The 15,453-nt window shown below is 34.9% G+C and overlaps 1 protein-coding gene and 1 pseudogene across 2 annotated transcripts in view; both read right to left on the bottom strand.

The window, feature by feature from the left end:
- Nucleotides 1-4,916: 4,916 nt before the first annotated feature.
- Nucleotides 4,917-5,873, bottom strand: LOC147291428 (uncharacterized; annotated as a pseudogene).
- Nucleotides 5,874-11,349: 5,476 nt separating this feature from the next.
- LOC147291427 (uncharacterized) overlaps nucleotides 11,350-15,453 on the bottom strand; it is a 10,720-nt gene continuing 6,616 nt past the window's right edge. For both annotated transcript variants that reach the window (XM_086238627.1, XM_086238628.1), the window contains 5 exons: nucleotides 15,154-15,207; nucleotides 14,184-14,232; nucleotides 12,811-12,911; nucleotides 11,911-12,020; nucleotides 11,350-11,836 (listed from right to left, as the gene is read on the bottom strand). In XM_086238627.1, coding sequence (XP_086094753.1) covers nucleotides 11,491-11,836; nucleotides 11,911-12,020; nucleotides 12,811-12,911; nucleotides 14,184-14,232; nucleotides 15,154-15,207 — 660 coding nt within the window. In that variant the 3' untranslated portion in view covers nucleotides 11,350-11,490. The remainder of the gene's footprint in view (nucleotides 11,837-11,910; nucleotides 12,021-12,810; nucleotides 12,912-14,183; nucleotides 14,233-15,153; nucleotides 15,208-15,453) is intronic.

The raw sequence follows: 15,453 nt of genomic DNA, 5'->3' as shown, positions 1-15,453 counted from the left end.
TTTTCAACAACAAATCAACCATTTGTTATTCAAGTCACAACAAATCACAACAATTCAACATTTAACCTGCAAGACATCAAGTCATCAACATTCAACCATTATATTTTTTGTACCATTTCACAACCTCAAAGACTCAAAGTTACAAACCATTTCATCACCCATCAAGATTCAAGACATCAACCAAGCATATAACCATACAAAGTTAACTGCTTAAACTTACTAACTTACTAACCATACACCATTGTCCAAGACTCCAAGTGCAAGTAACTTAAAAAGTAAAAACCAACCAAAGCTAAAGAAGTTAATAACTTACTAAGTTACAAGTTACCAACCAAATACAAATTACAAACCAACCAAAGACAAATTAGGTTACATAACTAAAAATAACACAATTAAAATACTTTAGGCAACCATCAACCCCCTGCCACCAGCCAATTGTCTTCAAATAACCCCTGTCAGTAGCCAATTGTCTTCAAACACTATAAATAAATAACTAGGCAACTAAACAATGGAATTCAACTTAACAAATTAAAGTTTTTGAACTTGTGGAAGTCAAAAAACTTACCATTTAGGCTGCCTACTCAACACTAAACAGCAGAGGCTGTTTTCTTTGAAGTTGTTGAAGACATGTATTTTGTAAAACAAATCAAAAGATGCACTTTTCGTAAAAACTAAGTTAATACAATAAAGTAAGAAAGTTTAATACAATAAACTAAGTTATAACAAAAAGTAAAAACTAAGTTACAAACTAAGTTTAATATCTGCTTCAAATGCTTCATAAAACTTCATTTCTTCAATGAATAGGTCATACTGTAAAGAGGAGATATCATCGGATCTCAACCAATTTTGACAACAAATAAGAGCCTCACTATCTTTGGAGTCAAAGAAGCACGAAAGGGATTAACTACCCTTCATTTCGTGCTAAAACAACCCTCTAAAGCCACTGTAGAAACTGGAATTGCAAGGATATTCTTTACAATTAGGGCTAAAGTAGGGTATTTAACCTCATTGTGCTTCCACCATTGAAGGATGTCAAATTTAGAGTTTGGATTGCATTTTTCAATAAGATCCATGATGTACCTATCCACCTCATGCTCTAAAACCACTACATGACTTGCTTCAGCTTCTTCCAACCATTCCTGTCCAATTCTTGCATTTTTTCTTCCCCCTCTAAATGCCTTATATGTTGCCCTAGTACTAGTAGTGGCACTTGAGATAGTAGGATGAGCTACACCACTATTACTAGAATCTTGACTTTCGGGTTTTCGTGTATCATACTCATCAAACAATTTGATGAGTATGGCTTTGATCTCTTTCTTCTTCTTGGTGACATATTCTACATTCACACTACACTTTTTGAGCAAGAATGCCAAGTTGCCCAATTTGTATCTAAGGTTAAGGATAAGTGCAACCATCAAAAATTGGTTGACCTTGTCAAGATCCCCTTAATACTTTTTAAACTTCTATTTAATGCCAAAGGTCATTTGATGCAACACCAGTTGTGCCTCAGATTCTTCAAAACAATCGAAAGACATATCTTGATCATCTTCACTAAACTCTAAACATTTAATTTTCGAATCAATGGAAATTAAATCACTGGATATTTCATGGACAACGAGTCGTGTAGTCAAACTCATTTTCAAGGTCATATCATAGAAGACCTTCAAGAAGTTCACAAAAATAGTGGCATTGACTCAATCATTCTCGTTTGGTGGTCCTTCCCTTTTCCTACCATTGGAAACATTTTCTTTATCATCACCAAACCAATTCAAGTATGCATTGTGCTCTTTATTGTCTCTCATCCTATTAAAAGCTTTTTCAAACTTCAAAACAGATTCTAACATCATATAAGTAGAATTTCACCTAGTTGGGACATCCAACATCACAAGACCTTTGCATGGAATTGCTTCTACCTCTACACAAGTCTTGAAATCTGCCAACCTTTGAGGTAAGGATCTAACATATTTCACTGCATTCCTAATGGATAGGATTGACTTCTCTAGTTTCTTCAACCATTCCCCAACTATCAAATTCACAATGTGAGCACAAAACCTAACATGCATATAATCCCCCCCCCCCCCCCCAAAAAAAACTACATCAGCATTTGTCCAATGCTTCATATTGCTCTTTAGATAGTTAATTGCAACAATGTTTGAGAGGCATTATCTGCTGAGATTGTAAGAACCTTATCCACACTTCATTCTCGCAAACATTGTTTTAGAAGCTTCCCAATTGAATTCTCCTTGTGATTAGCTATCACTTTAAAGTTCAAAACCCTCTTGTGTAGCTTTCATTCACTATCTATAAAGTGGGCAGTGATGGCCATATATTTAATGTTTTGACAACTAGTCCAAGTGTCGATTGTGAGGCAAGACTATTTCTCAAATTTTCCTTCATTTCATCATACAAGACCAAGAAATGCCTAACAAGATGGGTCAGCAGCATAGTGATCTTTGCAATACTTGCACCTACCTCTCTTTTTGCTAATTTGAGTTGTAGTTCCATCCGCATTTTTAATCTCAGTCATATGATCATATCTCTTAAAGTGTTCCCAAATGGGAGCTTTTCCCTTTACTACTTTCCTTGAACAAGTTTCTGGTGCTAGTAGTGGCTTTCCACCACTTGATGTAGGTGCTGGACCTGTTGGTTTTTGTGTTGGTGTTGATGTTGATGTTGGTGATTGGGGGTCCATCTCTTTTAACAATTTAACCAAACAATTTAACAACAAATTCAATCAAACAGATTTACAAACAAATCATATATGCTAATGTTAGTATAAATCTTCATCTCAATTGAACTCTTTTTTTATGTATAATATGTGTACTACTTCAGTACTTCTCACTTCCAAAAGATAGCTTTAGAAAGAAAAACTGCATATTTTCTCTCCGAAGCATGGAGACTCATCAACCAGAGGCTTAAAAATCAGCCTGAATACTCAATGAATCCAATATCTTTCACCTAAAAGCTGAAGTATAAATTAGAAAAAGCTCAAAAACAATACTCTCATTTTACAACAACAAAACTAATTTCTAAACATTGAAAAAACCTTCAGTGAGCAGAAGCGAGTAAACAATTGTAGATTACATCACAGATAGTGCTACATCAACTAAAGTCTTGATAGCAAGTATTATACTTGGATTTCCATCCCACTGCATTTCTAACTCCATAGTGACACTATCACCTCCATCTTCAATTATGAAAACCCCTAATGAATAACATTAGCTCATTAGAACCCCAACATTAATGAATACTTAACTGAAGAGTGTATTTAGCAAGGTAGATCAAGGATATGTGGCATCGTAGTGAAAACTGAAAACTAATGAAAACCCAATTTTCAAACCCAAAATCAACTCAAATCAAACCCTAAACCTAACCCAAAATCAATAATAGTCTAATAGACATTAGACAAAGTGAGAAATGAGAGACGAGAGATGAGAGATGAGAGAACTTACCGTAGATCGAAAGGGGAAGAGTGAGACATTGAGACATTGAGACATGAGAGCGTTACTACTCTGCTCTGAGTGTTTGAGTTTTTGTTTAGGGAAAAGAGAAAGATCGTGACGGCGACAGACTTAGGGAAGAAGAGAAGACTGAGAAAGTGGGTTTTTTTCTAACTTATGAGTGTTCGGGTTTCTCAGTTTCTATTTTTGAGACTGAGAGAGTGGCTGAGTGGGTGTGGCGTGTGGGTGTTTCATGTTTTTGACCGTGTTTGCTATTTGATTGTTTGTGACTTAAGTCTGACTTTGTGTAATTGGGGTTTCATTGGGGTTTTAAGTTGACTATGAGTCTAATTAGGGTTTCAAGTTTTCAACTTTCAATTGGGGTTATATACTTGTATAGTTATATATGTTATATACTTATTACTTAAATATGTATAGAGTAATTAATATAGTTTAGGGTATATTTTGGCCAAAAAAATAAATAGTTTAGGGTATATAGTTATAATTGTATTATGGTATAGGGTTATAGTTGACTATGAGTCTAATTGAAGTTTCAATTGAGGTTATATACTTATATAGTTATTAGTTATATGTTCTATACTTATTACTTTCAGGGTTTAGGGTATAGGGCCGGTTTCGTTTAAACTCTAAACTCTAAACTCTAAACCCTAATACTTAATTTCCCCTATTAGAAGTTTATAACTATATACTATACCATAGAACTATAATAATTTTAGTGTATAGGGTTTAGTGTATAGATTATAGAGTATAAATAATATACTAATTTTATTATAAAAGGTATAACTAAAATTATATACTAAAACATTATTATATATATAGAATATAGGTCATAGGGTTATATAAAATAAATTTTAGAGTCTAAAATATAGCTAGGTTAATATTAATTTTATTATCTTAAATGTGAAATGTTAAAAAAGTGTATAATATTAAATATATATAAATTAAAATACATATTAATTATCCGATCCAGTCCAGTTCTATGAAGTGCAATACTGGAACCGGAATTAGATTGGACCCAGTGTTGACCAGTTTTGGTTAAAGCGATTTTTTACGATTTTTTTCCCCTTAGTTTGGTTCGGTGCGCCCGGTTCTCGGTTTAAACACCTACCCCTAATTTGAATCACTATCCTCATTGTCAATAACCATCTTTGGTACCTTTCAAATATTAAAAGCCAAAATAAATTCTAAGAACATCATTCATTTAATAAACAATACAAGTATTCATCAAATAAGAACCATAATCCACAAATATCCATCAAATCTACCAACACAAATATCATAAGTACCGAATATTCAGAGACATAACAAACATAAATACCGAATATTCAGAGACATAACAAATATAAGTAACAAATAGCCAAAAACATAACAAACATTAGTACCGAATAACCAAACACATAAAAATGCAAGTCACACATAAAAGAGAAGTAGCAAACACACATATAGATAGTAATTCTAAAGACTAGCCAACCAAGCTCTCATTCTTTCTTTGGTCATGGTTAAGAAAAGTCTCCTTCATTCCCGATTCACAATCTTATCCATAATCTTGATAAACTGGCTATTTTTAATGTCTCACATTGCCTCCACGTACTATTTAAATGAATTCTTCAATTGTATACATCTCTTTACTAGTTTCCTCTACACTTTTCTCTTTGTTACACTGTAACTTTTGGTTCATGACTTCACTGCAAACTTCTAAGTTTTCATTTTGTCCCATTTTTTTGGGTGACAGTCAGATGATGAAGCATAAACATTTTTTCATGATCCTTCTCCTTTACCACTATTACAAGGATCAACATCTTCATCAACATTCATATGAACACCAGTATTGAGGAAGTTATCTTCTACTTCACGCTCCTCATCTGAGCTAGGAAGGGGTTGGTTAGATGAATAATGCATCTGACCCGTTACAATAGTGGTATTAAAAATCTCTCCTAAAAGTGAATAGTGCTCTAAGCTTTTTTTGTGATATGGTTTCACTGTTGGTACTTTCTGCAAACCATGAAAAATATATGTTCATCAATGACACAAACACAATTATGAATTATAAAAAAATTTAAATATTATGTGAATATCAAAATAGTACCTTGATGTAAGAAGTTCAAACCTCCTCTTAAGCAGTCACAATGTTTGCAATAGGATCCCACCCAAATCTTGTATGTTCAATGAGATCTAAAAACTCACTATAGTTTTTACGCAATCTATTGAATTTAGATTTAAGTTGTGTCATATTATATCTTTTGCCACTTTCTGCAAATAACTCATCACTTATAGCTAGCCAAATTTTCTTTTTAAAAGTTGAAGTCTGCATTTCTCCCTTTTTCACATGTTCATACAATATTCGGATAAATGTTCCTCAGATTTTGCAGACCAATCAGCTTTATCATCAAAATCCACATCATTGGAGGTCATTTTCTTTGAAAAATGGGCTCTTTTCCTAACAATTTGATGGATCAAATATATCAAAAAAAAAAAAAGGATAGAATCAACCACCGGTCCACAACTAACCCAAAATGCCATGTTGATCCGATTTGTATACCATAAAAAATGACATGTTGATCTGATATGTACACCATCTCAAAATTAATAAAAAACAAAACTTGTACCATCTCAAAATCAACATTGAACTCACTTGAAAATCTACTGAACCTTAAAACATAGATTTTTCAGGGTATATAAATGATTATCTATTGCCCCCACCCTAAAAGAAATGTGCAAGACAGCTGTTCCTAAAGAATTAATTTTGAAGATGAATATTCTAGTCTAGAAAAAGTAGAAACAATTTTTTCATGGTAAAAGAATGAACATAATGCCTGCATTGGCCCAGTAGCTAACAACAATAATAAATGCAAGTAATCCAATTTTTAAACAAGGTAACAAATGACTTTTAATTTTTATTATACATAAAATATTAGAACATAAATCATATTTTCTTTCTAAACATTTGGAGAAAAAAATGATATACTATACATAACATTTTCAATGCATGGCAGATGTGATGTTATATAATTTCAATAAACTAAAATAAACTATTTCATAATCAAATAATCCAATTAAAAAACTAAGAAGTCAAACTGGCAACCCGCAACTCAAAGCTACCTAGAACCCTAATAAATAAAGAATAATTCATGTCACTTTGGCTAACTAATCAATCATCATGTGACTCAAAAAATAACAACACAAACCTCTAACAACATAGAAACAAACAATCACTTGCAAGAAAAGTGATATGTATTGTAGGCAATATCCATATTGATGCCGAATTAATGGTAGTGACTTACAATAATTCAAGGATATAATAGCCATCATTACCAAACATGAAAGTCGCTAATAAAAACATACTCACAATTTATAGTAAAAGAGTGGAAGTTCGACAAAAGCCGATTAGCAGGAAATAAAAAATAAAAAACTAAATCCATATAATGGGCGAATCCTATTGTTCTTAAATTAGGGTTTTGAATTTGTTTTCAAACTAATTGAGACAAATAAGAAGAATCAAAACTAAGATTTTTGAAAATCTACCACATCAGGTGAGATTTACAAAGACTTTAGTGAATAAAGAATTTTCGCAATACCTAGTTCAATGGAAAAGAGTACGTCACTTGAGCGTGATGAAGATGAGAGACACTCTAAGTCAAGGTACGTGAGAGTGAAGAGAGGCGTAAACAATTTTATCTCGTGTTTTCACTTTTTTTAGAGTTGTGTTTTTATAAAACACATGAAACGTCATTTGCGTGTTTTGAGAATTTGGGCTAAAAAGTGAATTTGTTTTTTAAATTTAGTTTTTTTTTAAAGGTCAAAATGTGATACCAAACAATGTTTTTGTGTTTTTTAAAACTTATAAAATGAAAAACAATTTTGTAAAACGTTACCAAACACACCCTAAATATCCTAAAATTGATTATTCTTATATAATTTAGAATTATCTAACCACTTGTTCGTGCCATCTCTCCACTGACTAGAAAGACAAGTCGCATAAGCTCGACAACAAGTCGTTCACACTCAAACAATGACCCAATTGATAGCCTAGGCTTAAGTCTAGTTGGCCAAGTGATGACCTATGCTCATAATCCCTGAATGTGCTTGAACACCTGACACATTCATGGGCCTCGTCTCATGCTCGAACTCTGACGCGAGCCCAAAGCTCTGACTCATGCTCAAGCTTTTGACCCATGCTCAAACTCCCAACACAAGCTTCAAGTTCCAACTTACACTTAGGCCTTCGACTCGTGCTCGATATTTTGATAAGGGCTCAAAACCCCAAATTTGACTAAAGCTCGAGCACCGTCGACGCTTGACACTCCTTTGCCTGACAAAAGGGACTTGTGTCATATTCTGATTAGTTTGATACCTCACCAAATAAGTGACGTCAACTAAACCATACTATAAAAGGGAACATTTGTCAGTCATGCAAGGTACATAAACACGTACTGGTTACTCTTATTACTCTGCTCAACCACCTACCAAACTTTAACTTAAGCGTCGAAGGGTCTTCAACTTGTACCACATTGGTGCCCTTCTCGTTTATCTTTGTGTTTGTTGTGCAGGGTGACTAGTAATCCACGTGTAGTATTGGACAATTAGACTTTTCTTGGGCTTGACTTTACATCAGCGTTTGTCATCCACGCAATGGAAGTTTAACCTGCCACCCGGTTTGACTTGACGTTGATTGCTCGATGATTTTTAGGCATCAACATTTTCCATGACATTGTCATTGTTTTTTATCAAACCCGAAAACACAAAACATTCAACTTGAGATAAATTGCAAAGTTTGAAACTGCTCAGCCAACCATAAAAAAATTTCAATTCAATTATAAGTAGTGTTTTTGTTACCTAGTCATCTACGCTACTTTCTCCTCTAGCTCGTTGACTGTTCTCTAGGCATTCTTCAAGTCCAAACTCTCCTAATTGATATCCTTATGTAACATAGTCACTTGGCCGATCAACATTTTCATTTGAGCTTCAGTCATTATCTCTCTATCCTTCTACACCATAAAACTCGACATGTCCCTCATAATCTCACCAATACTCTCGAACACCTTGATATATGCTTGGTATGTATGGAGTATTCCCTGCAAATAAAGACGTTCATCACAATGAAATTATGCCAAAAATTTTCAACTCTCTCAAGCTACACAATGTTGCCACTTTTTGCACATCTTATTTTTACTTGGAATATAAAAAAAATACCAAGTTGTAGTTCATAAGTATACAAATCATTGGATGAAGCGATAGCGTATAAATACGAGGTTGATCTCACGAGGAATGGAATTGATGAGGCACATATTTACTTGATCAAAGTTTATTAAAAACAGTAAAAGATGAGGGTTGCGAAGTGAAACTAACCTACGTGCATAAAAGTAAATGTATTGACATACTAAAGAGTAGAATCCACCCTAATCTTAGAAATACCACCATTAGGGGCGTCATGCGCTACATTGTAAATACTTCATATTAAAGTTTTACTTATCAGTTAGGTTTGGTTAGTCACTAGTGGCAACTGCCATTAACATATTATGTTTCCTACTATATACTTAGATTGATTTTCGGTCAGTCTTCCTAAGCAGTTAACTATGCATGTTCTCATTCAGCTACGGTCAACATCCCGGAGCTGTTATCCATGCATAGTCATTAAGTTTTATGAAACAGTAAAACATGCAGACCTTCAAGTTATGGTCATGTGCCCTCAGAACTACAAAACCTAATTCCATGAACTTGCAAGCTAGAGAGTCAATACCCTAAAGGAAGACATTTGTCACTAACACCAACTCCTAGCAATAGCTAGATGCATACAACCTATGGTGATTAATCTTAAGAGGCAAACAACTAGCATGTTGTTTATGTAGAGATTAAGAATTTAATATCAAGCAATCTATTGTTGTGCATGCATGATCTTTTAGCACTAAATACTTTATGGTTTAATTTTCATTATGAGTTCATCCTCTCTCTAACATGTCAAATGGACTAAATGATCATAAAAAACATAAAATAATTCGTAACTAGATTAAAACTTGCCACGTCTACAAAATATGAGAGGAAATAACAAGTACAACTAAGAACAAAGAAAAACAAGAAAAACCATTAGGGTGGCCGACGACTTGGCTTGGGCAGTGACTCATCTTCCTTCTTTTCTCCCTTATTTCTCCCTAACTCTCTAAAAGATTGAATGCTAAGTCCAGAATGAGATGATTTGAAATGAGAAGAGATAGAGTCTATTTATAGGGGGAGAATTCCTAGTAGTGCTAGGAAAACATAGAGCATAAGTATGAAAGGCGGCAAAGAGGGTGTGCAGCAAAGATAGCTTGTCGTGCACTCATTTTTGGGCGGCAAGGCCAAGCCTTGCACGACAAGGCTTCCTTTGGGCAGCATAGCACCGTCTTAGCTTGTGAGCTCGGTGTGTGGGCTGCCTTGTGGCTGCTTGGTATGGGCTTGTCTTACATCGGCCTTGCAAGGCCTTATGATACGCAAAGAGACTGCTCCTTGAGATGGGTTGCACCCATGTGTAGCCTTATGGAGCTCTCGGCAGTGGCATGGACTTTGTACTTAGGCTCATGCTACTGTCTAGGTCTAATATCACTTTATTCTCCCTTTCCTAATTCATTTCTCCTTCAAACTTGGCTCGATCATTTAGCTCATTTATCTTCTTTTGCTTTTATAACCTAAAAAAAATACAAAAACTAACAAAAACCTTAAGTTCTTGCAAGTTAAATTAGGGAGTTAGTGTATCAAAATATGATGTATTTTATAACCAACACACAACGTGTCTACCACCCCCTATGTTTATCTGAGGCAAATGGGCAAAGTTTTGGTGTAGAACGATGAGGGGCTCCATCCCATTTCGAATAACTCATCTTTGCTCATCCTTGTGGCAATGGCCATGCTCTTGAACATGTTTCAGAGTACTAGATAATTCTCATGTTTGGGTTCCATAGAACCACAAGCCTCTTTCCCCTCTTCACATTTTGGGCTAAGTTATGCTTTGATCTCATTTTCCTCCCAAGGGAGTCCCGCTCAGGGCAAGAACCATATCCTCAGTGCCATGCCTCCCTCTCGTCGACCTTGGCACACCTCTTTATGGCGCACCACTTTTCGTACTCACGTTCTAGGAGGATGGTGCGCCAGAGAGAGGCATGTAAAGGTGTCCAATACTAATTTTTCATAGGCCTAAACTAATTTTTTAACAACCAAATTATAAAAAAAATTATCTTTTAGAGTTTTAAGTTTTTATTTGAAAATTTTAGACGGCAAAAGAACGAGAAATTTTTTAGTGTTACAATAATTTGATGTCAGCAACATATGTGGTGTTACTTTTCCATTCATAAGCAGCCACGTATTTAAATCTTTTTAGATTTACACCTACCATCAGAACAACCTCTTCCTCTACTTTTCATCTGCTACGAGCAGTCCATTGTCGACACCATATTGGAGGACGATGGAGAATTCCTGTTGCGCCACATATTCTACCAATTCCGGGGCATTGCCTTAAACATGACAACCTTCATTTTCTTAGACTTGCTGACCCTTCTAGCCACACCATGACTCTCTCAGCCCAGTTGAGAATGAGTTTAAAACTTTAAGGATTTAATTGAATGAGTTTGTTTATGTGGTTGAAAAGATTTATATCTAGTGCACATGGTATCTTTGCAAAAAGAATACTGATAGGTATTGTGTCATAGATCTATATCAGAGCATACTCTAAACTCATTTATTTACAATAAGTAAAAGGAAAATTCTAGCCATACCCAACAATTTTCTTTTCTTACCCAACATTCTCACTACATCCAACATTCATTTTATGTTTTATTTATTTTCTTATTATATCCAATTCAATTTCCTATTATACCCCTATGTTTAAACTCATAGATTTGTGTTTAAACTCATGTTCCTATTACAACGGAAACCCGAGCCCTCATTTCAATAATGTTTTAAACTCATCAATCATGCATTTACAATACAAGGCAAGACATCCCATTCATGTCAAAAGGTAGTTCTCTAGTAAGAGCTGATGAAAACCGAGATGCTCATCCATTCAAGACGAAAGGAAGCTCCTCTGAAATGAGCCCGAAGAAAATCGGGATGTCAAACCCTGAGTCATGTTTTCTGCATCCAACTTTACACTTTGCCTCCCACCTGCCAAATCCTTCTCACGATCCCAAGGCTTCCACGGATGTTTCCCTACCCATTCTTCCTTCTGTGGCTGTTGCTTGGATTTTTTCTTTGAACGGCTAACAGTCTCTTCTTGGTGTTTCTGTACCAGTGATTTTGATCGTTTTTCTTTATTGTATTTGTCCACCAAATCTGCATCTAAACTCTTGTTTTTCATTTCCTCCTCGTTTGAAGCAAGTGCAGCAGCCTCATTGTACGCTTCTAAGTAACTGCCATGGGAAACCACGTGTGTTAAAAAGTCTATATATGACAAGTACAAAGCAATCTAATTATGAGTACATACCCCATCTTAGCTTTCTGGGCTCTGTCTGAAGGCGTATCAGTCCATACACTAGTATCACCACGTCCTTTGGTGCTTTTGCTAAATTTTGTTGACTGCATCGTCACACCATGCTGAGAAGAAAAAGGATAGACAATATGACTTCGTAAACAATGTACAGCACAACATGCAGAACATAAGATGGGCTAATGCATGCAAATTTCTAGGATCCAGAGTAACCGGAAACATGAGGTCACCCATCTTAGTAGAATTCTTTTTAACACATGTACAGTCTACCCAACAACAGACAATGAAAGAGTAACCCATAAAAAATAAAAAATAAAAAAATAAAAAAAAAACTGACTTGCAACAATAGCATACACATCAATTTCTAAGTTCGTACCAGAGGTCCTCATGATTAATACATCTTTAGATGGTCTATTAACCCAATGTTGAGCAATTATCTCCAACAGCAAAGCCAGAGCCGGGGCCAGAATATCCTAAATATTTTCATTTTAGAATTATGAAAAGAACCCTTCTTCCTTGCTCGGTAGAAAAAGAAAGTTCCCAATTTTTTTCCCCTCTATTAGAATTATGTAAAGAACCCAGCTTCCTGAACCTCAAATTACAAAATGACTAATCTCATGTCCAGGTCATGTCTGGACCATGTCCAAACTGTCCCAATATTACAATATAACACATATGGCAGTGTATCTGATGTGTGTGGAAGACGCAAATCCACCAAATAAAGGATACTTTTTATCGTAGTTTACTAAGGTTTAACTCGAGTCTTAACAAACTTTTTGTAGGAGTCTTAACTAGTGTTATAGGAGAGAGAATAAAAGGACAACTCATTTATTAGAAACTGCTCTAACATAAAAGTCAATAATTATAACAAAATAATAAAAAAGAACAAGCACTTACTTTCCTTTCAGGAGGCAGCGTTGTCATCCACTCATCTCTTTTTGGTGGCACTTTAACCTCCATGTCTGCCAGGAGCTCATCATCACCCTCCATGGATATTCCTATCAACAAGCTTTCTTTTAATTAGACAAATAGTAATTTAACAATGCTTAAACCCAAGATATGCGAGAAGTTTCAAGAGTTCGAAATTTATGTTGAAGAATTACATAAAGCAAACTGTACTGCATATTCTGCTAAGAAGTACAAACTATCTACAAAAATATACAAAATGTATAAAACAAGTGAATTAGTTTTCAAGTATCTGTGAACCTATAATCATGCCAAACCATATTGGTTATGTTGTTATAATCAATCGCAGGAGGCATGTTTGGAGTAGGGCAGCCCTTGATGCTGCATTATCTACAATCAATTGGGTGGGTTTAGAATTTAGTTTTGATGGTATAAGGTTTAGAATGATAGTTTTAAGGGTAATGGATGGAATAAAGACCATATTGGAGCTCGTAGCTGGTTAAAGGCCTGAAAATTGAAGGAATGGGTTCTGTTCTGGGATACATACTGTATCACTAAAACAGTAAATTACGGTATTTATGACATTTAGATAGATTTTGATGTTGAGGATTTGTAATGGAAACGTTTTTAGGTGAACTAAGATTGAGGTTAGGGTGCGGCTAGAATTTCAGGGTAACTGGGCAACTGCAGAAGTAGATTGAAAGAAAACTAGAATCTAATAAGGCCTTCTAGGATTCTCATGTATAAGTTTACTGGAATCTTACCATTAAAAAATACAAACTTACTAAAATATTCTTTGATCAAACACGGTTTCTTTTACAAAACCTTGCTTATATAAAGCAAATTCTTATACAATAAACAAAAGCAAAGAGCTTCTTCAAAGAAAGGATACCAATAAATAACATTGCAAGGATATGAAAACCCAGTGCAAAATCAAACGAATACAGTGGAATCCAGCAAGTAGAAATATAACAGATCCCGACACCCATTAGCAAGTTTACACTTAAAAATAAGAAGGCAATAATGTTGGTCAGTTCAAAACCTTGACTACACACAAAAATGTTATCATAAGAAAAAAATAATAAATAAGAGCTATTAAGAAGCAACAAAAATAAAAGAGAATGAATTATTATTAACCATATGCACCAGACTATGAGGAACACCAGAAAACATTGATAAAACAATTGTCATTAGAAAGCAACACAATCTTCTTAATTTTCCAACAAAAATAAAAGAGAATGTTTTATTATTAACCATATGCACTAGACTATGAGGAATGCCAGAAAGCATTGATAGAACACTCAGACTGTTAGAATGTATTTAGAATCTTAACACTCACAAAAATTAGGCAAAAGTTGGCTAACCTTGTAATTTTCTCCATTGTGCAGCCTCACGCATTGCTTGTAACTCAACCTATGGGAGCAAAAGAAACCGAGTTATAAGTGTATTTTTCAGAATATAGCCAGAAAATGTGTTTCTGGTTCAGTCCATATGATCAGGAATCTGAATGATCAAGAAAAGTGTTGATGGTTCCATGTAGGTAGGATAGAAGGGTGTGGAAATTGGAATCATCCACGGTCTTTTCTTGCAAATCCTATTCAAGGCAACTAATGCAAAAATCTTAACTCTCCTTTTATTCCCTCTCATGTAATTTGGAAGAATAGAGTACTTCCTAAGCTACAGGTGTCAGGCTGTCAGCTTGGATCATAGCTCCTAATACTTGTGGCATGGTTCAGACTTCAGAGGAGATGACCTTCTTTTTGCCCATATCCTCATTGGTGTGTTATGAGTCGAAATGCTGCTTAAAGTTCAGATCATTTGCTGCTCCACTGTCCAGTTGCATTGCCTTTGTAGTTACGGTTGTTTAGGGAGGCCAATTTGAGCTAGGTTATTCCAGTTTTGTGTGTTTTATTGTAAGGTTTTTGGAGGAAGAGGGGTGTGGTATTTGGGAGATGATCTGTGGTGGCTATTATTTTGGAAGTTAGGATGGAAAGGAATAGAAAGATATTTTGAAGATTTGAGGGGGGGGGGGGGGGGGGGAGGTGGATCACTTGTGGGAAAGGGTTTGGTTTTGGGCATCCTAATGGACTTTGGTATCTTCTGAGTTTAGGGACAGTTCTGCTATTTTTTCTGACTGGGAAGCTGCTGTATCTCGAGTCTAGTTGTATTTTTGTAGGGTTATGTGATCAATTTTTCACTCTGTTCTGTTATGCACACTTTCTGTTTTATTTAATGGAGGTTTGTTTCTTAATAAAAATAAATAAATAAATAAATAAATAAATAAAAAGAATATAGCCAAATCCAATATTAAAGTAGTAAAGTAAAAATCCATACCTTAAATTTTTCATGTTCCTCCTTGAGTATAATCTTTTCATCCAGCACTTTCCGCTACAACAAACAGACAAGGCAGACAAAAAACACAAACATTGAACAGAAAATTACAGTAGGGTGCAAAATAAAGATTCCATCCAATTACAAATCTAACTTCATAGACCTTACGGGTATACAATAACTAAGACCAAACAATTTACATTTCATTTAAATTGATTTGGGAATATAGAACACTGTAGCTTCACATTCTACAAATTGAATACAATGCCTTGTTAAGACTCTCAACTTGAGAGATATCCCACA

This window comes from Dryas octopetala, chromosome 3, assembly GCF_963921425.1.
Source record: "Dryas octopetala chromosome 3, drDryOcto1.1, whole genome shotgun sequence".
Classification (NCBI taxonomy): Eukaryota; Viridiplantae; Streptophyta; class Magnoliopsida; order Rosales; family Rosaceae; genus Dryas; species Dryas octopetala.
The sequence above is the reverse complement of the archived record's forward strand: the minus strand, read 5'-3'. Positions and strand labels throughout refer to the sequence as shown.